Genomic DNA, 27,008 nt, shown 5'->3' with positions numbered 1-27,008 from the left:
TGGCAGCAAAGGATAATTACATTTACTGGGCATGGCCACTAGAGGGAGCTCTCGGCAAGGTCCTTTGGTGGGACCGCCCAAGGCGTCAGTTGGGAGCTGGGGTGTCCCTGGGGGTGCAGCGGTAGACATTGGCGGGGCGGAAGGCCGCACGGGTGTGGCGGGAGGCTCCTCCCACTCAATTAGCGGGGATGTTTCCGCCTTCTCGTCAGTATCGCTATCTGACTCTGAGTCAGAGTCACTGGACTCCGGCGGTTTGCCCTTACAGGAGCCGTCCGCTGACGAAACTGACTGGGTTTCTTGGAGCGCGCACCGTGCTTCTTGCAAGACAGAGGACGGGCTTAGGCCGGTAGCCGATTCTAGTTCAAGGACCGCACGGACGGTCTCCCATATGGGTACTAGAATCGGGTCCATACACACGCCCGTCTGGCGCGCTCGGTCTATGTCGCGACCGAGCTTCATCCAAGAGGGTAGGCTAAGGCTGCCGGTGCAGGCAAACCAAGGGGCAAAAGTATCAACATCATCAAGAAAACGCTGAAGGGAGCTTTTCCTGACCGAGATACCCCGTTGTTTCAAAAGGTTCTTTAAGGGAGCTAAGAGAGGTGAACTTCCGGACTGCCCCATGATTGCAGTCGGCACTATACTTCAGTCACTCGGAGAGCTCTTCCGAGTCCCCCGGGGTCACCTGAAAACCCACGGGCCCTAACTATCATGTAATAAGACGCACTCACCTTCTCGCGTTGATCAGGCGCGGGAAGTCCGCCGTAAGCTCGACGCGCAGCGCTGCTCTCCTCACAGAGGGACCGTCGAGAGCGAGGCAGGAGGAGGAGCTTCCCCGTACGGGCCACCACTTGTCCGGCGCTGCCCCGCTCAGTCCCCGGTTCCCGGCCGGCGAGGGGAAACAGGGAAGGAGAGAGAGAGATGCAGACTGCGCGAACTAACCTGGTCATGAATCACGACTCGAACCACACGGCAGTTGTGAAAGCAAGCCCTTTACTACAGCTAGATGAACATTCTGTGTTACTGGTTCCCACACGGGGCACGGCGCCTCGTGGGAGAGCAGCCTCGATGTGGCCGTCAGGCACGGCTCCTTGTGGGCTGTCTCACCCTACCCCGTCCGGGTAAGACCTTTTATACACAATTAACAACCAATAAGCTTCTAGGCTAGTATCGCGTATACAGGATTTCGATTGGTAGGAGCGGGTGGCGGATACATGCGTCACTATGCGGAAACAGGATGCAGGCGCCATCTTGGCTCACTCGATGGGCGGGGGTAACTCTAGAGCAGGCTGCAGCGCATACGCTAGGCCCGATTCGGGAGGCGGCTTTCCACAATTATTATTATTATTATTACTCATACCTTTGTCTTCAGGAGCCAACCCCCTTGACTCAAGGGGAAGGCCTGGCTGGAGGCAGGTTGCTCATTCACTGGCTCACAGAGATAATTCCTCCATATGTTGTGTCACTGGCCTCATCCCATCCCTGGTACCAGGATTAATGAAAAATCCAATTTGCCTCCTCCTTGCCAAGAATTGGAGCAGCCTGTTTGTTCTGCTGACCTCACCCACTGCCCATTTGTTCCCTCTTTCCTTCTTGCAAAGGAGAGGCCCACTAGAGAGGAAAAGTCAGTACGCAATTAGGAAACATGCTTTACTTTTGGCTCTTGCCCGGAAAGTTTCTTTATCATATGTCTCGTTTTTTAGGTTGCAGGGTAAAAGAGTTACTTTCTGGGTCACTGGTGATGGGTGGTGATTGTTGACATCCTTGTCTAATCCCACATGCCCCCCTTCCCCAACCCCAATCTCACTGCCCCCAGCTGGGGCATAAGGAAGTCTTCTCAGCCCCAGTCACTTTGTCATCAGCGTCACTAATGTTTGCATTCACCACCTTTGATTGAGGCGTACGATGTCCCAGTTATTGGTTCAGATCCTACTATTTATTGCTGCTAATATTCTCAGTGGCCCTGGAAGGGATGGCCACCTTATGGGTGAGGAAATAAAGTCCCTCGGAGAGGTTAAGTGACTTTTCTCCAGTCACCCAGCTGGCAGATGCCAAAGCAGCGATCTGAACCAAGACTAATGGTTGGATCAAGTTCATATTTCAATGTAATCATGTGTTAGTTGGGGAAAGGATAATGGGGTCTATTATGTAATTTTAGGCCCCCTGAAGTGCTAACCATCTTGGAAAAGGCCAATTATCAAGGGAATTGAGGCAAATCTATGGGATCTTTTAGAAGGTAAGAGGGGCACTCCCAAGAACTTGACTTTGAGTCAGAAGAGGCCTGGGGGACAGTGGCACCATGTGTCCTTGGTAGGGGACTTGCTGCTCTTGCTACTGTGATGTCAGGGTCGGCCACTCCTCTGGGTTCCCAACTTTGGGCAGAATCTGTTACCACGTTCAGCGTGTGGACAGTGATAGGTACAAACCTTGGAGCTTCCTTGGAGGACTGGGGTCCTGACAGGAGGCTCTGGGTTGGAGGCCATTTCACAGATCTAACCACTGAGGCATCCCAAACCAGACGTGCCTCCTTAATGCAGAGGGGGTGGCAGTCTTAGGTCTAGCTATTGTTCTGCTGCCTGTAAGGAAAGACTGTGACATCTCACTTTCGAATCAGTTGTGCCCTGAGGTCCATTGGCTCTAGTCTCCAAAGAATGGGGACCTCATGGATTTTATTCTCCAGTGTTTGTAGGATGGTACCTGACACATGACAGGCACTCAGTACATATTTGTTGAATGAATAAAAAATTGGTTTGATGTGTGTGTGTGTGTATATATATATATCTGTGTGGTGTGCATGTGTGTGTGTTTATGTGTGTATGAGATGTGCAGATAAGAACCCAGTCTAAGGAGGATTTAAGCATCCATAGTATGTTTGAATTAAGAAGAGAATTGCTCAGCATAAATTGAGTAACATCTTTGAATTTTCATAATGTGCATTTCCAAGTTCTCCAAACTGTATCACAGAGAACTAAGGAGAAAACAAATAACACTGTCCCTGCTTTGCTGAGGAGCAGTGAAGATATGCATAGTGTAAGAAAATTATCCATTGCAAATAGCAAAGAAAGAGAAGCAGCATGTTTAGATCAAAATCAAACAGCAACCTACCTGACTTTGGACAGTTATAGTTTTCATAAAAGAAAATTAGGCATTTACTCTAGTAAGTAATTCTATGCTTTTCACATAGAAACACTTGCCTTACACAGTCTAGACACTTTATTTTTAGTTTTGCATCATGATTTGACATTTAGCGCATGCTTATAACCAGGGCAGAAGTCAGTTATTTTAGGGTTAGACTGGTACTGGCTGCAGAATCAGTTTATTGATAACAGTGAGAAAGACGTTGCTGTTACACCGGTGCAATCTCATTAAATAGCATTTTTTCTTTGAAATGATGAATAAATGGCACCTTCTGATCTGTTAGATTTCCATGCTTCTTGTTCATATGGGTCCCTTCCTTTCCGTTTATTTTTGGCCATCAAGCCTGATGATATTTTAGGAGTCTACTCCACACTTCAGCGTTTTGTGAGATGAAAGGGGTATCTGGGGCAGTTAGCCACATAATATGAGTTCTGAAAGCTCCCAGTCACCTAGATGCTCCCATCAGCTTTCCTTTTCTTAACAGAGGCTCTGCAGAGATGGGAAGAATCTCATGTACGGCGAGGGTAGGTTTGATCCCCAGCCGCAGAGAATGTGGGGCTCTGTGTTGGTGAATCTGTCAGAGCCTTTTAGGCATCAGATACTTTTTTTCTGCACTGTATTAGAAATAAAAGTACATTGAACTGTTTACACATCCAGTGGTCAGAGAGTTGCTGCACTGTATCCAGCCTTTTCTTGAAAGCCTAAGGACTAATTATGATGCTGGCTGGAATGTGCTGAAGTTTGCAGGAGTTATTTCCACTGATGGCCCCAGAGTGCTATGCTTTTGCGTAATTTTTGTTTTTTTATGTATTTTTTTCTGTCTCCTCCTGTGACACTAGTAATGGGTCATGATGATTTTAGGTGGCACACAAAGTGAGTTTGGGTTTCCAAGGCACTTCCATCGAGCTCATGGGAGGCTGTTTCCAGGCCTGGGCAGACATTCTCTTGGGAACACCCTTTGACTGTCTCCAGAGCTTTCCATTCTGCTGCACCCTGCCTTTGTCCCCATTGCTTTAAGTTCCAGGTCCTCTGAGTGGCTGCCTCATGGTCTGGTCTGGTTCTTTGAGGTCAGTGCCTGTAGCTAGAGTGTGGCTGGAGGTGGACATCTTTTTTTTCTTAGTACTGCCTCTCCCAGAGGATACAGTGTGCTTGATAAATGTCTTCTGAGTGCAGCTGCTTGGGGCAGTGGTGGGCAGGGTTGTACAAAGAAGGCTGGGTGCATGCAACTTTAGAAAATAGCCATGAGGATGTAAAACCTGGGAGGCAAAGAAGGCAAAGAAGGAAGGCGAGCAGAGGTATGCACAGTTCGAAGCTCTGTGGCCAGCTGTGTGGGGAAGAGATGGGGATTCAGTTTCCGGGGTCTCCAACAGAGGGTGGTAGCTGTGATCATTGTCCTTCATGTGGTCTGTTGCATTTCCTAAGAGGGCTGCAGCCGTATCTCTCATCACACATGCTTTTCTGTAATGGGACTTGCCACATTCCCAAACCATGCTCCCACTCCAACCCCACAAGAGGTGGGATGTCATCCCCCTCCCTTGGATCTCTGCTGACCTGTAACTCACTTAGAACCAATAGAACATGGTGGAAATGACACTCTGTGCTTCAGAGACTGGGTCAGTCTCAGCATGGTTCTCTTGGGGCACCCATGTAGGGTGAAGCCTGCAGCCATGTAAGAAGCCTGCCCACCCTGAGACCACCATGCCAGCAAGGCCATGTGGGGAGGGGGGGGGTTTGCCTTCAGATGTCCAGCCCCAGCCTATGTCTGGCTGCCACAACTGCGGGAGAGACTCGTAGAGAACTGCCTGGCAGAACCCTTCTCGGTGTCCTGCCCCCCCCCCCCAGTCATAAGCAAAATAAAAGGTAGTTTTAAGCCATTACGTTTTGGGGTAATTGGTTATGCAGCAGTAGTTACTGGAATACACTGGCAGCTTTGGTTATCATCCATGCTTATAAAAAATTTTCAACAAAATCCATTTTATTTAAAACATTTTGAAAACACTTGTGGGCGGAGTGTAGGCTGTTACAAAATCAAACAATAACTAAGCCCAGAAACTGGTGAAAGCCTGTGGGTGGAAACTAGAGGAAAATGATGATGGGAGCAAATACTAACTGCTGTCCGTGTTTCTGCCAGGCACTCTGTGTGGATTGTTTCATTTAATTTTTACTCCCACTCTGTTAAAGTGTGCCCATTTGAGGGAGATCTAAGATGGCGGCATAGAGAGGAGTGGAAGCTAGTTAGTCCCCCTGGAATAACTAATAAACAACCAGGAACAACTAGTAAATAATCCAGAATAACTGTGGGGGGACAAATGTGACCATTTACTTATCAGACACCAACATGAATTGGGAGGAATGCCTGAGATTGCAGCATAAAATCTGTTAGGTAAAAACTGCGGATCCAAGCCGGAGCCCCCTCCCAGCATGGCCCGAGCTGCAAAGCCTCGTGGTGCTAGAGAGCAGCTGTCTCCAAGCAAGCGACTATAGCTCAGCTGAGCTCCAACTGGGGTTTTAATTAACAAGCGTGGACTGCTCGATACAAATCCCCATCAAGCAGACAGAGGGTTTGGGTGAAGACTGACCTTGGAGAGCCAGAGGGTAGATGTGGACTGGCCGTGAAGGGGGATTTATGTCCCTATTTTGGCTCAGTGGAGAAACCCTCAGCCATTTTCAGTTCCCAGTGCTCTGACCCAGACAAAGGGGTAGATAGCACAGGCAGAGAGAGACCATTGAAACGTTAATGACCTCTTCCTAGGGGGTCTATCTTCCCTAAGAGGAAAGGGATGGGGCCCAGCTCTACTACTCACCTTCCATTCAGAACCAGACCCCAGAGCCTGGGGGAAAACATCCACGGGCCACACCTCCTTATACTAGTCTGGAGTTACAGGCTGACAGGCGCCACCTGCTGGGCAGAAAAGCACAGTGACTTGAGGCCTCACAGGGTGTACCAAATTTTCTAAGACACACCCTAAGGGAAACCGGATACTGAATAGTTCTTCCTTCTGGGATCAGAGCCCGTTCTGGACTGGGAAAACCTGATTGGGATAACCAAGAAAACCATGCCTAGACAAAGAAAACTACAACCTACACTAAGAAGAACAAAGTTATGACCCAGTCAAAGGAAAAAACTTACGCTTCAACTGGGATACAGGAATTGAAACAACTAATACTAAGTCAATTCAAAAAGTTTAGGGAAGATATGGCAAAAGAGATGAACTGTATAATAAGAACACTGGGCATACATAAGGTAGAAATTGAAAGTTTGAAAAACCAACCTGTAAGATCTATGGGAATGAAAGGCAAAACACAAGAAATGAAAGACACAGTGGAAGCATACAACAGCACATCTCAATAGGCAGAAGAAAACACTCAGAAACTGGAGAACAAGGCACCTGAAAGCCTGCACACAAAAGAACAGATAGAGAAAAGAATGGAAAAAAATAAGCAATGTCTCCAGGAGCTTAAGGACAAAACGAAAATCAGGAATGTATGTGTCATTGCTGTCCTAGAAGGAGAAGAGAAGGGAAAGGGGGCAGAAGCAATAATAGAGGAAATAATCAATGAAAATTTCCCATCTCTTATGAAAGACATAAAATGATGGATCCACATAGCACAGAGTACCCCAAACAGAATAGATTTGAATAGGCCTACACCAAGACACTTAATAATCAGATTATCAAATGTCAAATATAAAGAGAGAATCCTGAAAGCAGCAAGAGAAAAACAATCCATCACATACAAAGGAAGCTTGATAAGACTATGTGCAGATTTCTCAGTAGAAACCATGGAGGCAAGAAGGAAGTGGGGTGATATATTTAAGATACCGAAAGAGAAAAACCACCAACCAAGAATCCTATATCTGGCAAAACTGTCCTTCAAATATGAGGGAGAGCTTAAAATATTCTCTGACAAACAGACAATGACAGAGTTTGTGAACAAGATATCTGCTCTACAGGAAACACTGAAGGAAGTACTGCAGACAGATAGGAAAAGACAGGAGTGAGAGGTTTGGGAAACAATTTTGGGAGATAGTAGCACAGCAATGTAAGTACACTGAACAAAGATGACTGTGAGTATGGTTGAAACAGGAAGGTTGGGACCCTGTGGGACACCAGAACAAAAGACGAAGGATAAAGACTGGGACTGTGTAACTCAGGGAAACCTAGAGTGCTCAACGATTGTAATAAAAGGTATAAGTATGTTTTCACATGAGGTAGAACAAATCAATGTCAACATTGCAAGGTGTTAAAAATAGGGTGGGAATGGGGGGAAAATACAATCAGTGCAAACTAGGGACTGTAATTTATGGAAACATTGTATTATGCTTCCTTTAATATAACAAAGGCAATATACCAAACCTAAATGCATATTGGGAAGGGGGGAATAGGGGAAGGATATGGGACTCCTGGCATTGGTGACATTGTTTGACTCTTTATTCTACTTTACTTAATGCTGTCTTTCCTTTTGTTGTTTTCTAGCTGTCATTTTTTTGTTGTTGTTTTACTCTCTCTTTTCTTTTTCTTTTGTCTCTCTACCTTTGACTCTTCATCCTTCTTTGTGGAAGAATTGGAGATGTCCTTATATAGATAGTGCTGATGGTGCTGAATACATAAATACGTGACTATACAGGGAACCAAGGATTGTTTAGTTAGGACAGAATATGTGGTGTGTGAACAAAACCATCTTAAAAGAAATGGGCTGATGAAGAAATCTTGAGGGCACTATATTGAGTGAAATAAGACAGACACATAATGGCAAATATTGCAGGGTCTCACTGATGTGGACTGATTATAATATGTAAACTCATAGACATGAAATATAAGTTACCAGGGTATAGAATGAGGCTAAAGAATGGGGAGCGGTTGCTTATTATGAGCAGAATATTCAACTAGGGTGAACTTAAACATTTGGAAATGGACAGGGGTGATGGTAGCATGTTGTGAGAAAAACTAACAGTGCTGAAAGGTATGTGAAGGTGGTGGAAAGGGTAAGCTCAGAGTCAAATATGTCACCAGAAGGAATGCTGGAGGTTAAAAGATGGGAATGTATAAGATAATGACTCTTGTGGTGAACAATGTCCGTGATTATGCAAATATTAGAATCTCTCACGAGCTAGAACAAATGTATGACATTATAACTAGAAGTTAATAATAAAGGGGCATATAGGAAAAAAATACATATTGCAAAGTATATGCTACAGTTTAGTAGTATTTTAACATACTTTCATCAACAGTAACAAATGTACTATACAGAAACTATGAATCAATAATGGAGGGGGGGTGGTTAGGGATATGGGAGGATTTGAGTTTCTTTTTTTTTTGTCTGTATTTCTTTCTTTATTTTGTCTTTGTTTCTTCTTTGGAGTAATGAAAATGTTCTAAAAATTGAAAAAAAATTGTGTTGATAAACGGCTGTATGATGGTATCATGGACAATTGATTGTATACTTTGGATCTTTGGATAGTTGTATGGTATGTGAACAAGCTCAATAAAAAAAATATATATATAAAAAAAAAAAAAGGTGTGCCCATTTTATAGATGAGGAAACTGAGGCCCAGACAGGTTAAGGGACTCACCAAGAGCCACCCAGCCAGGGCTGGGATTTGAATGCTGATGAGCCCCTGGGAGCGTTGTCCATCAAGAGACTTAAATCAGTCTCCTCTCAGCGGGGATAAGAGGGTGGGACCCTTGGAGGAGGGGGGGCTCTCCTTCAGTGCTGGCTACTCAGCCGCTCACGAACACCTGGGGGAGTGTGTTAAAGATCCACATTGCCAACTCCTGCCCACTCGCTAGATGGTTCTGACCCATTGCCAGTGGAAGCCTCTGATTTAGTCCATTCTCCATGTTCTGGGGGAGTACACTGAGGCCTTGAGGGAGGGCGATGGCTTGCTCCAAGGCACAGAGCAGCTTCATGAGAGAGCTAGGGACAGCATGGAGGCCTTGCTCCTCCGTGCCTCACTGTGGAGGAAATGTGGAGGGTAATTAGCAGAAGTTACTTCCAAACCAATGAAGGGATCACAGTACCTTTTGATAAGATTCTGCAGCAGCTGTTTTCCAGGGTCTGGGCTGGTGCGCAGTTGGCAGGGCTCTGTAGGGATGGCACTGCATGGGTTCATTCAGTCATCCAACTAATATTTACTGAGTGACTCTCACATGTCACACAGAGATGCTGGGGGCACAGTGTTGATAAAACAACCATGGGCACTGCTTTCATCTTGAAATTATGTAAAATGCATAGACATTGGTTTGTAGGACTTAAATCCTCATAGTTAGAGGCGTATGTGAGAGAGGATTGGGGGAAGGGAGGAAAGAAGAGAGAGTATGAGGTGAAAGTGTACAGAGAGACATCCAGGTTAAATTTTAGGTCTCTTTTAGATATATGGTGGGGTTGAGGTATGGCCGATCAAATTGAGAAATTTCTTTGTAGCAGCTGTCCAAAGTCCCAGGTAGACACTGGGTTCCTCCCCCACTTACTGATCTCCTGCAGTGTGGCCCAGCCAGCCTGCTGAGCTGAGGATACAGACCTGGAGTGGTCTCTGCCCTCCTCAGGGTGTGGCTGGACATGCAACCAGATCTCCATCATACAGTGTCCCAAGGCTAGGGTAGAAACCAAGGCTGTGAGACTCCCAACTCTTTCCAGGGGTTGGGACAACTTTAGAGTGACCAGCCATCGTGGTTGGCCTGAGGCTGAGGGGTTTCCTGGGCTTTGAGACTTGCAGTGCTGTCTACATTTAGGAAGAAGTACTGGGCAAACCGGGACCATCAGTCATGCTAAATGGTTTCTTACAGGAGGCCACAGCTTTCCTCCTCCTCCTCCCCCAGTGCTCCACGTCGTGGCTGATGGAACCTGTGCGGCAGTCCAAGCCAGAGCCTTGGACCCAGCTTCAGCCTCTCCCACCTTCTCCCACCTTCTCCCACCTTCCATCCTGGTTGGCGTCCCTACTGCCCTCCTGTGCTGCACCCTGTTGTCATCTCTTGCCATAACCCCATCTCCCGGTGTCCCTTCTCTGCTCCACTGCTCCATCCTCACCTCTGCCAGAGCCACCATTTTGAATTGGAAACTCCATCCCACACTTCTCTGCCTAATCCTCAGTTGGCTCAACATCCAAATTCCTTAGCTGGTCACTCAAAGTCCCCTTTCTCTCTCTCCAGCCACTTCTCAGACCATTGGGAACTGAGTTCGTCAGGTGGAGAACTGGGCTGGAGAGTTGGGTGGTGGCCTGATGGCTGAGCTCTGAAAGAGTAAACCTCAGGTCCTGCAGTATCTGACTTCCCCTCCCAATTCCCCAACCCCACCTTCATTCCACACCCCATGAGGACATAATGTGGGTGGCCTGAAAGTAGTGGGTTCTCGGAGGGCAAGTGGGGAGAGGAGGGAGAAGGTGAGGAGGTGGGATGCTCAAGGCTGCCTGGTTTCTTGGCAGCAGCCCCAGAATGTACCTGAAGTAACTTTCTTATTCCCCTTTTCCCCTTCCTGCCTTCTGTTCTCTTCCCCGCCTTTCCCACTTGCCTTACCCTTCCATGGGAACCTTTCCATTCGCACTCTGTCCCCTGGTGGTGGTGGTGATGTGTCTCAGCAGAGTAGAATGGGGCCAGCTCTTTCCCGAGTGCTGCCACGCTCCCTCCGCCTCATTCCAACTCAAGCCCATTTCCATCCCAGAGGTCGTGCTGCTGCCCTGCCTTGCCCCAGTCTGAGCCACGATTCTGCACTGCAGCTGCCAGTTCACTTTGGAACCCGCCAATTCTCCATTCTTTGTATGTCAGTTTCACAGCTATTCTCTGTACCCAGAAGTGGTCCTTGCTGGCAGATAGAGACAGAGGAGTCTACGAAGTTTCAGCCCTTCCGACCCTCCAGTTTGGAAGGGCTGAGAACCATCAACAGGGGCAGCCTTTGCAGGAGCAGGCCTTCTTGGGATCTACATGCGTTAATGAGTGCTCCACCTTCAGGCATCTTTCTTTGTTTTGTTTCAGTTTTACCGAGTTTTTGGATCCATTCCAGAGAGTCATCCAGCCGGAAGAGATCTGGCTCTACAAAAATCCTTTGGTGCAATCAGACAACATACCTACCCGTCTCATGTTTGTAAGTACCATGATTTCATGGTTGATTTGACCACTTTCCCAAGTATGAACCAAATGGTTACTCATCCCTGCTTTTCTGAGCCCTGCTGAAGACGGTGGGCAGCCCAAAGAGAAGGGGAGCAGCCCAACAAATTAAAATTCTTCTTGGAATCATGAGGGGAGCTGCTTGGTCGTGTGAGAAGTAGTAGTTGCCCAATGCTTTGGAAAGAGACTAGAACTACTTACCTGAGCTCCTGGGCTATGCTGAGTTGTCTCCAAACGGTTTATAGGAAAGGGAGACTATCTGCAGTGCCCAGATTTTCCTATCCCCTTTCCTTTTAGGATAAGCTTGTATTTAAGTCCAGCCTGCGACTTCTACTCTGGAGAGTGCCTCTATGTCTCTCTGCTTCTAGAGTAAATGGACAGCAGCCCAGTAGCTGGTGCATGTATAGAGATTATGTTTACCTCCTCCCCCAGCTGCATAGCAATTGCAACATTTCATTTCCTATGTGCCAGGCCCTTGGTTGAGAGTTTTAGAGGATTATCTCGTTGAGCCCTGCCCAGTATCCCTGAGAGATGTCATTATTGTCCACATTTTGCAGGTGCAGACCTGTATCCCAGAGAGACAGAGCACTGTGCCTAAAGTCACACAGTTAGTAAGTGGCAGAGCAAGGAGGCAAATCTAAGCAGCCAGCTCAGAACTATCTGCTCCCAACCGCGAGGCCGTACTGTGGGTTGGGGGCAGTGTGTCAAAAACTGCTCAGTGAGGCTAATTGACTCCTGGAGAATTGCCATCAGACCTTTCTGTAGCAGAGGAAATATTCCCTGTTATAGAACAATATAATTTTTGGTTGGGTAGTGTGCCAGTTTGAATATATTGTGTCCCCCAAACACCATTATCTTTGATGTAGTCTTGTGGGGCACACGTTTTGGTGCTGATTAGGTTTGCTTGGAATGTGCCCCACCCAGCCCTGGGTGATGACTCTGATGAGATACTCCCATGGAGGCATGGCCCCACCCATTCAGGGTGGGCCTTGATCAGTGGAGCCATATAAATGAGCTGACTCAAAGAGAAGGAACTCAGTGCAGCTGTGAGTGATGTTTTTGAAGAGGAGCAAGCTTGCTAAAGAGGAACGTCCTGGGAGAAAGCCATTTTGAAACCAGAACTTTGGAGCAGACGCCAGCCACGTGCCTTCCCAGCTAACAGAGGTTTTCCGGACGCCATTGGCCATCCTCCAGTGAAGGTACCTGATTACTGATGTGTTACCTTGGACACTTTATGGCCTTAAGACTGTAACTGTGTAGCCAAATAAACCCCCTTTTTATAAAAGCCAATCCATCTCTGGTGTTTTGCATTCTGCAGCATTAGCAGACTAGAACAGGTAGCATCGTAGCTTGATGGTTATTCCTGTTTACGAGCCATTGTGTCGCATGCCTCTGGGAACTGAAGTGACTCTTCCAGAAACTTTCATAGAGCACATGTGGAGTCTTGTTGAATTTTGAAAGAAATCCCTCAGGTTTTATGAGATGGAATCTTATTAATTACTGATCATCAGAAAGACCTCTTGTCTACAAACTCCCGGAAATGCCCAGAACTCCATGTGAATAGAAAAGTATTATTTCGATTGCTTTTTAAGTTACCTTTCTGCTGGAGAAAAGCTGGGTTTTTGTAAATATCAGGGGAATTGAAAAATCAGGGTGCTTGTTAAGAGGGCATTACCTGACACCTGAGTAGTAAAATCTGACTCTTACCATTTCTGTACTGTAACTTAGACCATCTATAAATCCAGAAATAAAGGAACTCAGTGTGTGTCTCACCCGTTTGCTCTAAAGGCTCAAATAAGGGGAAGCTTCTATTTATCACTAATCTCCGTTCTTTAAAGACTTTGCAATTTATGTGCTCTAAGACACAATTTGAAGATAAATGTTCACATGGGATATTGTGAGAAATTTGTGGCTGCGTCCTAGATTTATGAACAATGGATTTTTTGAAGTCTAGAAATAGATGCCACCCATATTCCGGGTATAGACACAAAAAGGATGGAGCACATTTGCATGTTGGCAGCAGTGGGAAGGAGGTCATGAAGGAGTTTGATTCAATGTGTTGATTCTCGGAGAATAGAAGCATAGTCAGTCACAAATACTGATTCATACCCTTTAATCTCCTAATGAAATAAGTTCAAGCTTTTATTTTGTTAATAGTAATAGATGAATTTTGTTTCTTTGGTCACTAGCTTTAGTGTGACTCCAGAATATCATAAGGAAAATAATGGGAACATTTTTAATACCTGTAACATAAAGATGAAAAATACTTTCATCTCCTGGGTTTTATTGAGACTTCCAATATAATGTATCATTTGTCTGCTTTTGACCCTTCGGAAGCTGAGATGCTTTGTAGAAGAATTTGTCATTAAAAGAATGTATATTTTCACTGATATTTAAAATAGCTTGATTTGCTTAAAAGACTCAAATTTCATTATTTAATTCATGAACAAGACCTTGGAAATCTCTTTTACTTTTGGTTGGAATGTTTTAATCTAAAATCGAACTTTCTAGCTTTCTAACCTAGGTGCTTTTTAAAAGCAGTTGGTGCTACCCCAGATGTTTCTTTGTTGGGTAATTTGCATCTCTGGCAGGTGTGTGTGTGTGTGTGTGTGTTTGTGTTTGTATCTGTGTTTATGTGCATGTTCCTGTGTCTATGATTTTTGTGTGTCTGTATCTGTGTATGTTTGTGTGTTTTAGACAAGCCAGTCAGTCACATGTTATGAGATTAATAACATTGATGATTAAGGGATTGAATTAAGTGCTGAATAAGTATTGATAATGTCACCAGCAAGCCCACTAACTAGGGTTTTATACCTCTATGGCTCCATTAGCTCAGGTGACTGTATTGTTGCCAACATGGAAGTTTGATTCTGAGAGTGTTTCCCTTGAAAACTCTGTGTTCCTGATGACCTGAAATGGATTGAGAATCCTTTTCATATTTACTGAGTCTTGACTTAAAATTTCCTGGCTGTTTTCAAGCTGTCAGTTGCCTCATGGAAGGATGCTCCCTTATTCAAAAGAAGTCATGGTCCCCTCTGAGTTTTTTGGATGTATCAGAACATCTTAAAAAAAAATTATTTTTTGGTGTTGAAGACTCAATTGGTTTTGATTGTTGTGCTTTTAATATATTCTTCATTGTTGCCTTCAGTGACCATTTATTTGTACATTCAGGGAGCATTTTGGTGAGCCTGCTGTAAGGGAACATCACAGAGCCTAGGGGATAGGAAATCAAATCAGACATGGGGTGTGCCTCAGGGACCCTGGAGGCCCTGGGAGTGTATGGTAGTTTGAGGCTCTGTGTATCCCAGAAAATTATGTTCTTAAAGTTAATCCATTCCAGTGCATGTGGACCCATTGTGAGTAGGATCTTAACTTAAGATGCGACCCACCTCAGAGAGAAAGCCACGGAAGCCAGAAGCTGAAAGCAATGAAACCAAGAAGAGAAGTGAGAGACCAGCAGATGCTGCTATGTCCCTTGCCATGTGACAGGGGATTCCAGGATCGCTGGCAGCCAGTCTTCAGGAAGAAAGCACGTCTTGATGATACCTTCATTTGGACATTTTTACAGACTCAGAACTTTGAGCTTGTAAGTTAATAATTTCCCATTGCTAAAAGTCAGCCCATTTTATGGTATCTGCTTTGAGCAGCTTAGCAAACTAGAACAGATTTTTGTACCGGTAGAGTGGGGTGCAGCTGTTGCAAATACCAAAAATGTTATAAAGGCTCTGTAATTGGGTAATATGTAGAGGTAGGAAGAATTGTGACGTGCTTAATAGAAAAGGCCTAGATTGCTTTGAAGAGGCTATTGGTAGAAATATGGATGCTCAGGGTACTTCCAATGAGGCGTTAGACAGAAATGATGAGTATGTTACTGAAACTGGAAGAAAGGTGGCCCTTATTTTAAAGTGACAGAGAACTTGGCAAAATTCAGCCTTGATGTTGGATGGAAGGCAGAATTTGAAAGTGACGAGCTTGGATATTTAGCTGAGGAGATTTCTAAACTAAATGTGGAAAGTCTGGCCTGGCTTCTCCTTGCAGCTTACAGTAAAATGTGAGAAGAAAGGGATAAGCTAAGAACTGAATTCTTGGGCACAAAGAAACCAGAAATTGATGGTTTGGAAAATTCTGACCTTCTGGAAAACAAGTCCCCAGAGAATACTGCTCCATGTGAGGATTTAACTAAACATGGAACCAGTCAGCCATTTCAGTGCAAGTCAGGATTGGAAATGCAGTTATCCAGAAAGGATTTGTAAAAAGTCCTACTCTCTGATGGTTTGAACCCTGGTTTACTACATGCGAAATAGATAAGTTTTTGTGAGATCTGTATGAATGGAACCACTGTCAACCTGGACTAAAAGGGACCAAAAAGGGACAAATTGAAGGAGAAATTACTTCAAAGGCAGAACCATGAAAGGTGAGGTCTGGACTGAAGACATCTTCTCAGACCAAGAGAGCAGACCCACCCATGTTGGTGGAAAGAGTGAGTATGCACTGGAGCTTGGAGAGGGTAGGCCTTCTACCCTGTTGTCTAGGAAGAGTGTTGTCTCCCCAGGTTTCTCAGATTCCTGGAGGATTGTGGAGAGGCTGTCCACTACCCCAGTGTTTGACGATGGTGGAGCCTAGAGTCTGGCTGCCACCCTGATGCTTGAGGAGGGTGGAGCTGAGAGCCTGGCTGTCACCCCAATGCTTGAAGATGTTGAAACCTTCACCCCAGTGTTTGGGGAGAGCATGGCTGCTATGCAAGCAATTGGAAAGGGTGGGGCTGCGCTGCCTCAGGCCCGGAGGGCAAAACATTGTTCCATAGATGACTCTCAGACTTTGAAATCTAATGAAGTATGCCCTACAGGGTTTCAGAATTGTTTGGGACCTGTGATCCCTGTTTTCCTTCCAATTTCTCCTTATGGAAACAGGAATGTTTATCTTATGACTGTCCCTCCTTTGTATATTGGAAGCAGATAACTTGTTCTCTAAGTTTCACAGGTCCATAGCTGGAGAGGAATTGTGTCCTAGGACAGACCACAGTTAAAACTGATTTTGATGAGACTTTGTGTTTAATATTCTTACTGAAATGAGTTAAGGCTTTTGGGATATAGTAATGGAATGAATGTATTTTGCATATGGAAGGAACATGTCCTTTTGGAGTTCATAAGGTGGAATGTGGTGGTTTGAAGCTGTGTGTACCCCAGAAAAGTATGTTCTTAAAGTTATTCCATTCCTGTGGGTGTGGACCCATTGTGAGTAGGATCTTAACTAAAGATGTCACACACTTCATTCAGGGTGGGTCTTAATCCTCTTACTGGAGTCCTTTGTAAAAGAATGAGATTCAGACAAAGAAGAGAAAGCCACCAAAGGAAGAAGCTGTAAGCAAGCAAACCCAGAAGAGAAGGAGAGATCAGCCGATGCTGCTACGTGCCTTGCCATGTGACAGAGGAGTCCAGTATTGCTGGAAGCTGGTCTTCAAGAAGAAGCTATTATCTTGCTGATGCCTTAACTTGGACATTTTCATGGCCTCAGAACTGTGAGCTTATAAGTTAATAAATTCCCATTGCTGAAAGTCAACCCATCTTATAGTATCTGCTATGAGCAGCTCAGCAAACTAGAACAGGCGGATAGTGCTTGGACACAAAAAAGATTCTGGAAAGGGCCAGAGGAGAGGCTCCAGTCAACTCCTAGGGAGCTTCATCATCATCATCACCATCATCATAATTTTGATCATCATCATCATCATCTTTATCACCATCATCATAGTAATCATGATTGTCAACATCATGGTCACCATCATCATCATAGTGATCCTCATTATCATCACCACTGTCCTAATGATCATGATCATGATGATCATCTTTGTCACCTTCACCATCATCTTCATCACTGTCACCATCATAGTAATCATTATCGTCACCACTGTCCTAGTGATCATGATCATGATGATCATCATCTTCATCACCTTCACCATCATCTTCATCACCATCACCATCATAGTAATCATCGTTATCATCACCACTGTCATAGTAATCATGATCATGATGATCATCATCTTCCTCCCCTTCACTGTCATCTTCACCATCATCATAGTTATCATCATCATCACCATCATCATGAGTTTATCATCACTATCACCATCATCATAGTAATCATCATCATCACCACTGTCATAGTACTCATGATCATGATGATCATCATATCTTCATCACCTTCACCATCTTTGTCTTCATCACATTCACCATCAACGTAGTAATCATGATTGTCGTCATTGCCATCATCTGAGTAATCAATCATTGTCTTCATCGTCACCATCATCACCATTATCTTCGTAGCCCTCCTCATTGTCATTGTCATGATTATGATCATCACCATCATCATCATCATCTTCACCATCATCATGATAGTAACAACCCAACTCCCATAGCATCATTCCTTGAGTACAGAAACTGCGCTTATCACTTTATATGCAGCATCTCAGTTAACATTTTGAGAATCCTATGAGGACAGCACTTTTGTTATCTCATAATTTCAGTGGAGAAAATGAAACTATAGTGAGATTAAAAAACTTGCCTGGGCTGGAGAGGGATTTTAACCCTCAGAGTGCAGACCCTCTTTCATAACCATTCTGCTCTCATGCCTCCTTGGGGCTCAGATAATGTACAGTAGAGAGGTGGTGAGTAGCGTGTCACACACAGAAGGGGCAGGTGTGTAAAAACTCAGACACAGGAAAGTAAGGAGGGTGTGGACCCCTGAATGGAAGTCTGTTTGGCGTGTATGTGGGATAAAGGGAGCAGAGGGAGGCAAGGACAGAACTAGACTGTGGATAGCTTCAGGTTAGTTAATTATTACCCAATTCAACAGTCATTTACAAATCACCTGCTATTAGCCAAGCATGGTGCCGGGTACTGGGGATGCAAAGCTGAAAAAGACACAGTTTCTAGTCTAGCAGGGGACACAGGCATGAGGACAAGTAGGGCAGTTCAGCTTCACAGGAAAGCCTTTGAAAAACAGGCAAGATAAGTGGGGGCTTGAAGGAATAATTGGTGTTTGTCAGTTTGTTTTCTTTGTATAAGAAAAAATCCACTCAAGACCTATCCTTTGCTCTTGCCTTTTTTTGCTACTGCCATGATGCATCCAGAAGATGTATTCTCATGGAATGTAACTGATTTGGTGTTGATTTGATAGTAGGTTTTTCTATTCTGGAGAAGGACACATCTAAGGAAGACAGAAATAAAGTCAGTGGTGGGGGGTGGAGAGAAGGAAGAGAGACAAAGCTGATAGTTTAATGTTTAGGTTCTTTTTGAAAGTCTTAGACAGCTTTTTTCTTTGTGATGGGATGTAATTGTTTACCCAAAGCAGGGCCTTTTCTGGTGTCTGCATGTCCTGAAGTTGTCTTTATAATCACTTTGCAGCACATCTCTCTGTCAAATGCCGGAAATAAAGGCTCTTTGGGTCCATTGTTTCATCTATCATGAATGAACCCCAGTGACAAACTCTTTTCTGCTATTACCACCCTAACATCAGGGCTGCTCTGACTTGGATCCCTTTTAGTGGTTAAAAGTTCTTGGCATGCTCGTGCCCTTCCCCCTTCGAACTCACAGCTCCTTGTTTTGTTGTTTTCTAGAAGCATCCAGGGCCTCTCAGTATCTTGCACCAGCACCTTGGGGATGGCCCGCTTTCTGGGCGTAGCACTGCCTGGAGGCTGGTGACACTTTCCATGCTGCTCCTTGGTGGATGCACCAGGCAGGGCCCTTGTTGGAGACCATGGTCATGCAGGGTGCCTGGGAGAAACAGGCTCTTCTCTGCCCCTGGACTCCCCACTGCACTCCATGCCCCCAACTACTCGGACCCAAGGGCAAACCTGGATGTGCCAGTCTGGAAGTGTTTTGTCCCCCAAAACGCCATGTTCTTTGATGCCATCTGGTGGGGGCAGAGGTATTAGTGTTGATTGTGTTGGAATCCTTTGTTTGAGTGTTTCTTGGAGATGTGACTCAGACAACTGTGGCCAAGACCTTTGATTAGATAATTTCCATGGAGACGTTACCCAGCCCATTCAGGGTGGATCTTAATCACTGGAGTCCTATAAAAGAGTCCACAAACAGAAGGAGCTGCTGCAGCTTAGAGAGACATTTTGGAGATGGCCATTGAAAGTAGACTTTTGCTAGCCTGAAGTTTGCCTGGGAGAAACTAAGAGAACAACCCCAGATGCCTGGAGAGGAACATCATGGGAGAAAGCCATTTTGAAACCAGAATCCTGGAGCAGATGCCAGCTACGTGCCTGTGCCTTCCCAGCTGACAGAGGTTTTCTGGATGCCATCGATGTTCTTCAGCGAAGGTACCCTAATGTTGATGCCTTTGTTTGGACACTTTTATGTCCGTAGGACTATAACATTATAACCAAATAAACCCCCTTTATAAAAGCCAATCCATTTCTGGCATTTTGCATCATAATGGCAGCATTAGCAAACTGGAGCAGTGGGCTTGCACTCAAAACATTCAAACTTAAAACTATTTTTCCACTCATAAAACCCTGGTACCCTTTTTGCTGGAATAGGTTGGGTCATCTGTTAAGTTTTCCCTGGAAAATAATGAAATGATAACCAATACCCTGAATTTATTGGATGCTAAGTCTCTGCTGGGCTCTGTGGTGTACAGTTGGTGTGGGTTCCAGAGTGGACCACCTACCTGGGTTCAAATCCCAGCTTTGCCACTTCCTAGTTTTGTGAATTGGGAAAATCACTTCACCTCTCAGTGCCTCAGTTTCTTTATCTATAAAGCAGGTGTTGAGAGCATCAAATGGGGTGACAGACACATAACACTATGCAATAACTGTTAGTGAATTTTAATCTGAGCAATAATACTGTTTGTTTGTGGATATTGTCGTTATCATACCTCTTTTATAGACGAGGAAACTGAGACTCAGAGGTGAAGAAAAAATGTCAAGTTCACAGAGGTGAGAAGTGCCAGAGCAGTGGCTAAAACCCAGCTCTCCTTAATTTGAATCTTTTCCATAAACTTTCCGCTATAGAGCTCTGTTCCCCAGCCTGGGAAATAAGCATCGTGCAAAACTGGCCATGTGCCAGACCTTACTTAGTGTTTCATATGTATTACCTCGTTATGTGGTTGCTGTATAGTACAATTAATTAGTGTTTAATAAAATGCGTTTAATACCTTGTCTATTTAAGCCTCAGTTTCCTCATCTTTAAAATGAGGCTGTTGCACTAAGATGATCACTGAGATTCAGGACTCCAAGCCCAGTTTGGGAGAGGCCCAGCCCCACTAACTTTGTATCCTTGCCAGTTCCTTGAGCTTTGGTTTTGGTGTTTGTACAGTGAGGACAGTGTGTTCATCAATGGAGTTGTTGGAGGATTATACAAATGTGAGGAAAGCCCCTAACACATAGTAGGTCTGCAATCCATGGCAGCTGTCACTCACATTTCCATGAGTTATCCATGTCCCTGGAAAAGAGCCTCTCTACTTTCCTCTTCCAATTCCAGAGAAAAGACATTCACCATATGTGATAGAACACTTCCTACTTTCTAAGGAGGATACTGTTATCACACTGTGGCACAACTTGCTTTAAACAGTCTGGATGTAGATCTCCATTTTACCAGCTATTAGCTGTGTGACCTACAGCAGGTTGCTTCACCTCTCTGTTTTTTAGTTTCCTATCCATTAAATAAAGACAACAATAGGGCCTTCTTCATATGGCTCTGTGAACAGTGCATAATACTTAGTAAGTTCCCTGTGCACATTAGGCTTGGCTATTCTAATTGAGGAATGTACGATTCAGCAGCCTTGCACTCAAAACAAGCAAGGAAAATGCAAGCACAGAAAAGGCTCTGCGTCCTTTGGCAATGATGGGCTGGAACGACTTGTTCTCAGCTCTCTCAGGTCTCAATTGATGAGCCTTAATTTTCACTGTTTCTCTACGCTGGACTCCTCCTCCTCAGGGTTTTCAGACTTTTTTTTTTTTTTAAGACATGGAGACATTAATCCAGGGGAAAATAATACTACGGGAAATTTTGCCTGCACATTTCTGCCTGCCTCGTCCATACTTCTGGAGGTAGAGTTGCTCACTCCCCATCTCTGTGTCTCCGTGTCATCGTCATCTGCTGCATGGGCGTGGGCAGCAGAAGCAGCTCCCAAAGGCTTCCCCTGGAAGCATGGAAGAGGCATGAACGGGTTTAATTAAATCTGGTTTGCTGAGCGTAAGGGGGGCTTATTCCCTCTTTGCTCCTCTTTGACTCAGTCAGAGGCTCTGCCGTCCTAAGGAAGAAATTAAGTTCCAAGGGTGTTGGCTACTAGGATTCATCTCTTAAATCAAACTTTTAGTTAAAAAAAAATTAAAAAAAAAAAGTTGGGTTGATAAGAGTCAATATGTCTCTGTCCATCCTGATTTGAAGACTGTGCTATCCAAGATACGGCAGATATGTTTCTGGGAGGAAGGAATGAGGCTGGACCCAAATGCTGCTAGAATGAAAGGAAGACACAGGACACCTGGGCGGTCCCACTGTGGCTGTCCTGGGGTGGGCACAGCTGCCTTCCCTTGCCGTGAGGCTCAGGAGGCAGTCAGCTATAGAAAAGATGCCGTTTGGCATCCACCTAGGAAAGTCATGAACTGGGTTGAAGGAAGTCCCGTCTGGTTGTGGGGTGGGACTGCAATTATGAACAGGATAGCCGGGGCTGGGAGTAGGGCTAAAGGGGACCCCTCATCTCCCCCGCCACGAGCTGTGAGCCAGCTGGGAGCTCTAATGACTTCCCCTCGAGACACCCAGGCTTCGTGACACAGGGTCTCCTACACAGGGCCTCCATCTCCTGCTTGGTGGGAGCACCCCTGCTGTTGAATTTCCTTTGGCGGGTTTTGGGGGCCTCATAGGAGCAGTCTTCCCCACTGACTTTTTTTTCTGGGGTTTTATTTCTGTGTAATCTTAGCATGTGTGGCAGGATCATCTTGCATTGCCTTCTTCAGTTCTATGTTGTTCTCATCATCAAGGTTCGACTTGTTGGTTAGGTTCTTGCAGGATCATTCACTCTTTAGGGAGCTGGTTTCTCCTATTTGGGAGCATGTAGCCTGGTCTGTGTGTGGTATTTCAAGTCAGAGGAAGTGAGGAACTAAGCTGGGAGTCAAGATGTCTGGATTTGGGGAAACAGAGAGTTCCTCTGCCTTGGGCCTCCCTCTTTAAGCACAGACTGTATGAATTGAAACTTTGTAAGCAGGTTTCTCAGTGGCCAGTATCATCTGAGATACTTGTTAAAAACTGTAGCTTCCCAGCCTTGTCCTATAGGTATTTCGAGGGAATCAACATTTTAACAAGCCCCGCAGTTACTCAGAGGTAAGAGCCACCGTGGATTCTGTGGAAACTTTTACCGACTCGCCAGAGCTGTTACTCCCCAGTGAGTGTTGCCTTTATGGGAGCCCCCGGGGAAATCCTCCGTTTATTCCCTGGAGGCTGGGGGAATCCTCTGTTTATTCCCTGGAGCCTGGGAAAATCCTCTGTTTATTCCCTGGAGCCTGGGAAAATCCTCTGTTTATTTCCTGGAGGCTGGGGGAATCCTCTGTTTATTCCCTGGAGGCTGGGGAAATCCTCTGTTTATTCCCTGGAGGCTGGGGAAATCCTCTGTTTATTCCCTGGAGCCTGGGAAAATCCTCTGTTTATTTCCTGGAGGCTGGGGGAATCCTCTGTTTATTCCCTGGAGGCTGGGGAAATCCTCTGTTTATTCCCTGGAGGCTGGGGGAATCCTCTGCTTCTTCCCTGGAGGCTGGGGGAATCCTCTGTTTATTCCCTGGAGGCTGGGGAAATCCTCTGTTTATTCCCTGGAGGCTGGGGGAATCCTCTGCTTCTTCCCTGGAGGCTGGGGGAATCCTCTGTTTATTCCCTGGAGGCTGGGGGAATCCTCTGCTTCTTCCCTGGAGGCTGGGGGAATCCTCTGTTTATTCCCTGGAGGCTGGGGAAATCCTCTGCTTCTTCCCTGGAGGCTGGGGGAATCCTCTGTTTATTCCTTGGAGGCTGGGGGAATCCTCTGTTTATTCCCTGGAGCCTGGGGAAATCCTCCGTTTATTCTCTGGAGCCTGGGGGAATCCTCTGCTTCCTCCCTGGAAGCTGGAAAAATCCTCTGCTTCCTCCCTGGAGGCGCCGCTGCAAGGGTGGTTCTGAGTCTCCTTGCAGACAGCTGCCTCTAGGAGCTGTGCCACCTTCTTCTGATGTCCTCCCTGGTGACAGGATTGCTTTTTTGACCTTTAAACATTCCAGGTCATTCAGGGCCATGTCTGATAAAGAGGATCATCAAGCTGGTTACTACCATTTGTGGTGAGAAGGAAACTGGCATATAAGGAGAAGGGTGTTTTGTGTATCATAAACTGCCTCCAAAGAAGGTTCACGAAGGGGAACCCCCAAGATGTTCTGAGCTCTGGAAATCTAGTGGTAGGAAGGGTTTAGAGCATCTCAGATGATTTTGAAAGACCTTGCTCATTTGGATGAATTTTATTTTTTAAAAGAAAAGCATCTAATTATCTTCTAGCCATGACTTACTAACCCTGCAGGGGTAGAGTCCTATGAGGAAGCCCCTCTCCAAAAAGTGACATCACATTAAAGCACAAGTGAAGTCTTCCAAAAGTGTGAACAGCATTGGCCAGTGGTTGCTTCCCCACACCTCCGGCTGCTAGGCCAATTGTGGATCTGCGAGATATCCAGTCACCTCTGATATTGTTATCTTGAGAAGTTATCATTGTAAATTATTTTTTGTTGGGATGTTTAAAACAATTTACTAATCACGGCGTGCTGGAATAAAGACTTGAAAGGGCAGGCAGAGAAGCTGGTCTCCAAGTCCTTAGCTTGTTCCTCACCAGCTGTGTGTCCACAGGCACAACATTTAATCCCTGAGCCTGAGAAAGTCAAGGGCCATCGTGAGGATTTAAGAGGCACCTGTAGTTGACAGTACCTAGCACAGTTCCTGCCTTGCAGTAGGTTTTGTAGTGGGTGTTGGTTGCATCTGAATCTTACCAGATTAATTCATTAAGCACTTATTGAACACCTGTGTGCTTTAGGGTTGGGAGAGGAAAGGGAGTGGAGGAAGGGAAGAGGCGAGGCTGATGCAGGAAGGCTGACCTCTGCTTTGCAGAAGAAACGAATATGAAGGGCAGAGACAAGTCATCATGATTATAGACTATTCTTTTCCATTAAAAAAAAACGCCTCTTTAAATGTGGCTCCCAGCAATTACAAATCAATTAAAACCCACAGTCCTGCCTTCAGTTTTTTGAACCTGTGTGGTCTGTAAATATAGGTATAAATCATCCTCCCTTGTTTGAGGTCAGGAGTTCAGTAAGGTCATTCAACTAGTGAGTCTAAATGAAGCTAACTGGAACTAATTATCAATCAGCCCTTCTTCTGATAGCAAACTGATGTCTTCATAAGGGATTATTTGTTATTTCTTCCAGGCAATTTCTTTCCTCACACCCTTGGCTGTTATTTGTGTGGTGAAAATTATCCGGCGAACAGACAAGACTGAAATTAAGGAAGCCTTCTTAGGTAGAGTATTCACAATTCCTGCTTTAGGGGATGGGGCTGAACTTAAGTAGATAATCAGATTGAAAAAAATCACTTTTGCAGCCAACTAGTTTTTCTCTTGGTCAAATTAAGCTTGGGAGAAACAAGACAAGATGATTTTAAGCCCAAAGAGAGGCTTGTGTTCCCTTGTTAACTTGGAGAACTTCAGTGGCCACCCACTGTCGCTGTCCAACGTGCTGAATGTGTACGTCAACAAACGTGTCAGAAATCTACTCAGGCCCAGAAACAGAACAGTGGTAAAGCAAAGGGAATCTGAAACTTTGTTACCATTGGCTGTCCACACCCTCATTTGTGCCTAATAAGCCCACATTACGGGCAACTCAGAAATCAACTGAAGGCTCTTCAACAAATCACCATTTACCAGAGGCAAATGTGGGCAAAAGCAGGTGTAAAATAAAATAGAAACTGGAAACAAGCCCTATAATTCATCTTCGGTTTGGGGACATTTTTAGTAGTTAAGGAATGGCTATTGTGTAAAGAGTGATATGGTCTTTGTCATTGATTGTAACACCATTGTTGTAACTTCTTCCAAGCTAAGTTGCATCTGCATATGGTAAGAGTTTGGCATTGATAGGATTGAATCAGTTCTTATGATCTGCATTCCCATCAGATGCTAAGTAAATCACAGTATTAAGAGACAGCCAAAACTAGTTGGGCTTAGCAATGAAAATAAACTAGTCTACTAGGCTGCAGATAGGTTTTCAGCATTTTGATCATTAGGAAAACTGAATTAGGTTCATTTGTTTTTCTTTCTTTCTTTCTTTCTTTTTTTTTTTTTTTTGCACTGCACATAAAAGTTATACAAAACTCACCAGAACTGTGTTTTTGGGGTGTTTTATGGACTTACCATTAAGCAAGGTAGTGCTCTGTGAAAGAATGCAGTTCCTCACTGAAGGACATGTTTGTTAATGACTGGGGATTGAGCAAATGAAAATGTAGCAAACTACAGACCTCCCTTTTCTTAGTAAGGGGGCAAGGGTGAGTGATAAATCTAGGGTATGTAGAACAGTCAAGGATCTTTCTGCCCTGAGGCTGCACAGAGAACATTTCTTACAAAACCAGGCTTTAGTTAGACCTGTCTAGTTGAAAAGAACAGAATCCCTCTCAAATTAGCTCAAATAAATTAGGGGTTTAATTACATGGCTATTGCAAGCAACTTCACAGATGTCCAAGAAAAGGATGAAAAGTGCAGAGGAGCCTCAGGAGACTGGAAAGGGGAGCTTGGCCATAAGGAGTGGAGACTCCCCTCTGGGCTCATGTCCACTTCTCTCTGTAATATGCCTTCCTTGTTCTCTTCACACTCCCTGTGTGTGTCTTCTGCCCAGATATCATTTCTTCTGCCTTGTATGAGGCTCAGGTTTGTAGTAGGAGTTGCCTCTGCCCCAAATCTGTGTGGCCCTGCAGCTCCAGTGCCCACCACCAAGTTTCGCCGTCTCTCTTGGTCCAGAATTCTGAGACAGAAACTCTGGCTTAATTCATGTCTCAAGCTTGAGCACAAAAGTCATGAGCCTCTGGCTGCACTGTGGATGCCCTCCCTCACGTCATGTGTGACCCTGGGCTGCTGATCTGTGGTCTGGTGGTTTTGTGGCCAGCATGGTCTGGGTCTCCTCAGCAGAGGTGGTGGAAAGGTCGGTTTCTCCAGGAAGAGCATACATGTCCCCCATCCCTCTATTCCCCACCCCCAACATGACTTGAACAGCCAGAAAGTGTGGACAGATATCACTGTGGTCCCGTCCTGTTGGGAGCCTTCTCAGTTGGCCTGGAAATCCCTTTGCCTCACTTTTTATTCTAGACTCTCCTGGTAGACTTCCAAGATATGTGGCTGTGAGTAAGAACATGGTTATGGTTATAATTTACTGCCAGGCTTTGGAATTGGGCTGTTGTTATGGCAGTAAGTAGCTCACAGTTACCTTCTCTAGACCTTTTCAGTCTCAGCTAAATCTCCCTTAGGTGACATTTCAAATTAAATACTGTACTCTGCCTCCTATATGCTAACAGGGAAGGTGGAATTATTGGATGTTCTGTTTTCCTAGATAGATGAGGGGCTGTCTGATGAAGAGCCTCCCATTGTGAACAGTCTTTGTAAAAAAATATCTCCATGTTAAGAAAGCCTTGGAGGATGGTGTGATCTTTTAAAACTAAGAACAGAAAGCTGGGATGTGGTTTTTCCAATATTATCTGGAATTCAGTACTTTTTCAGGAAGGGTGGTTTATTTACTC

At 45.1% G+C, this 27,008-nt stretch overlaps 1 protein-coding gene across 7 annotated transcripts in view; it reads left to right on the top strand.

Annotated features, from left to right (window-relative positions):
- Positions 1–27,008, top strand: part of PLPP4 (phospholipid phosphatase 4) — a 154,160-nt gene that overhangs the window by 46,565 nt on the left and 80,587 nt on the right. For 4 of the 7 annotated variants that reach the window (XM_037804583.1, XM_037804581.1, XM_037804580.1 and 1 more), the window contains exons 2-3: positions 11,103–11,211; positions 24,659–24,749. In XM_037804583.1, coding sequence (XP_037660511.1) covers positions 11,103–11,211; positions 24,659–24,749 — 200 coding nt within the window. Of the gene's footprint in view, positions 1–11,102; positions 11,212–24,658; positions 24,750–27,008 lie in introns of those variants that run through there. The other 3 variants (XM_037804586.1, XM_037804584.1, XM_037804585.1) reach the window with 3 other exon arrangements.

This window comes from Choloepus didactylus, chromosome 15 (genome assembly GCF_015220235.1).
Source record: "Choloepus didactylus isolate mChoDid1 chromosome 15, mChoDid1.pri, whole genome shotgun sequence".
NCBI classification, from domain to species: Eukaryota; Metazoa; Chordata; class Mammalia; order Pilosa; family Megalonychidae; genus Choloepus; species Choloepus didactylus.
The sequence above is the reverse complement of the archived record's forward strand: the minus strand, read 5'-3'. Positions and strand labels throughout refer to the sequence as shown.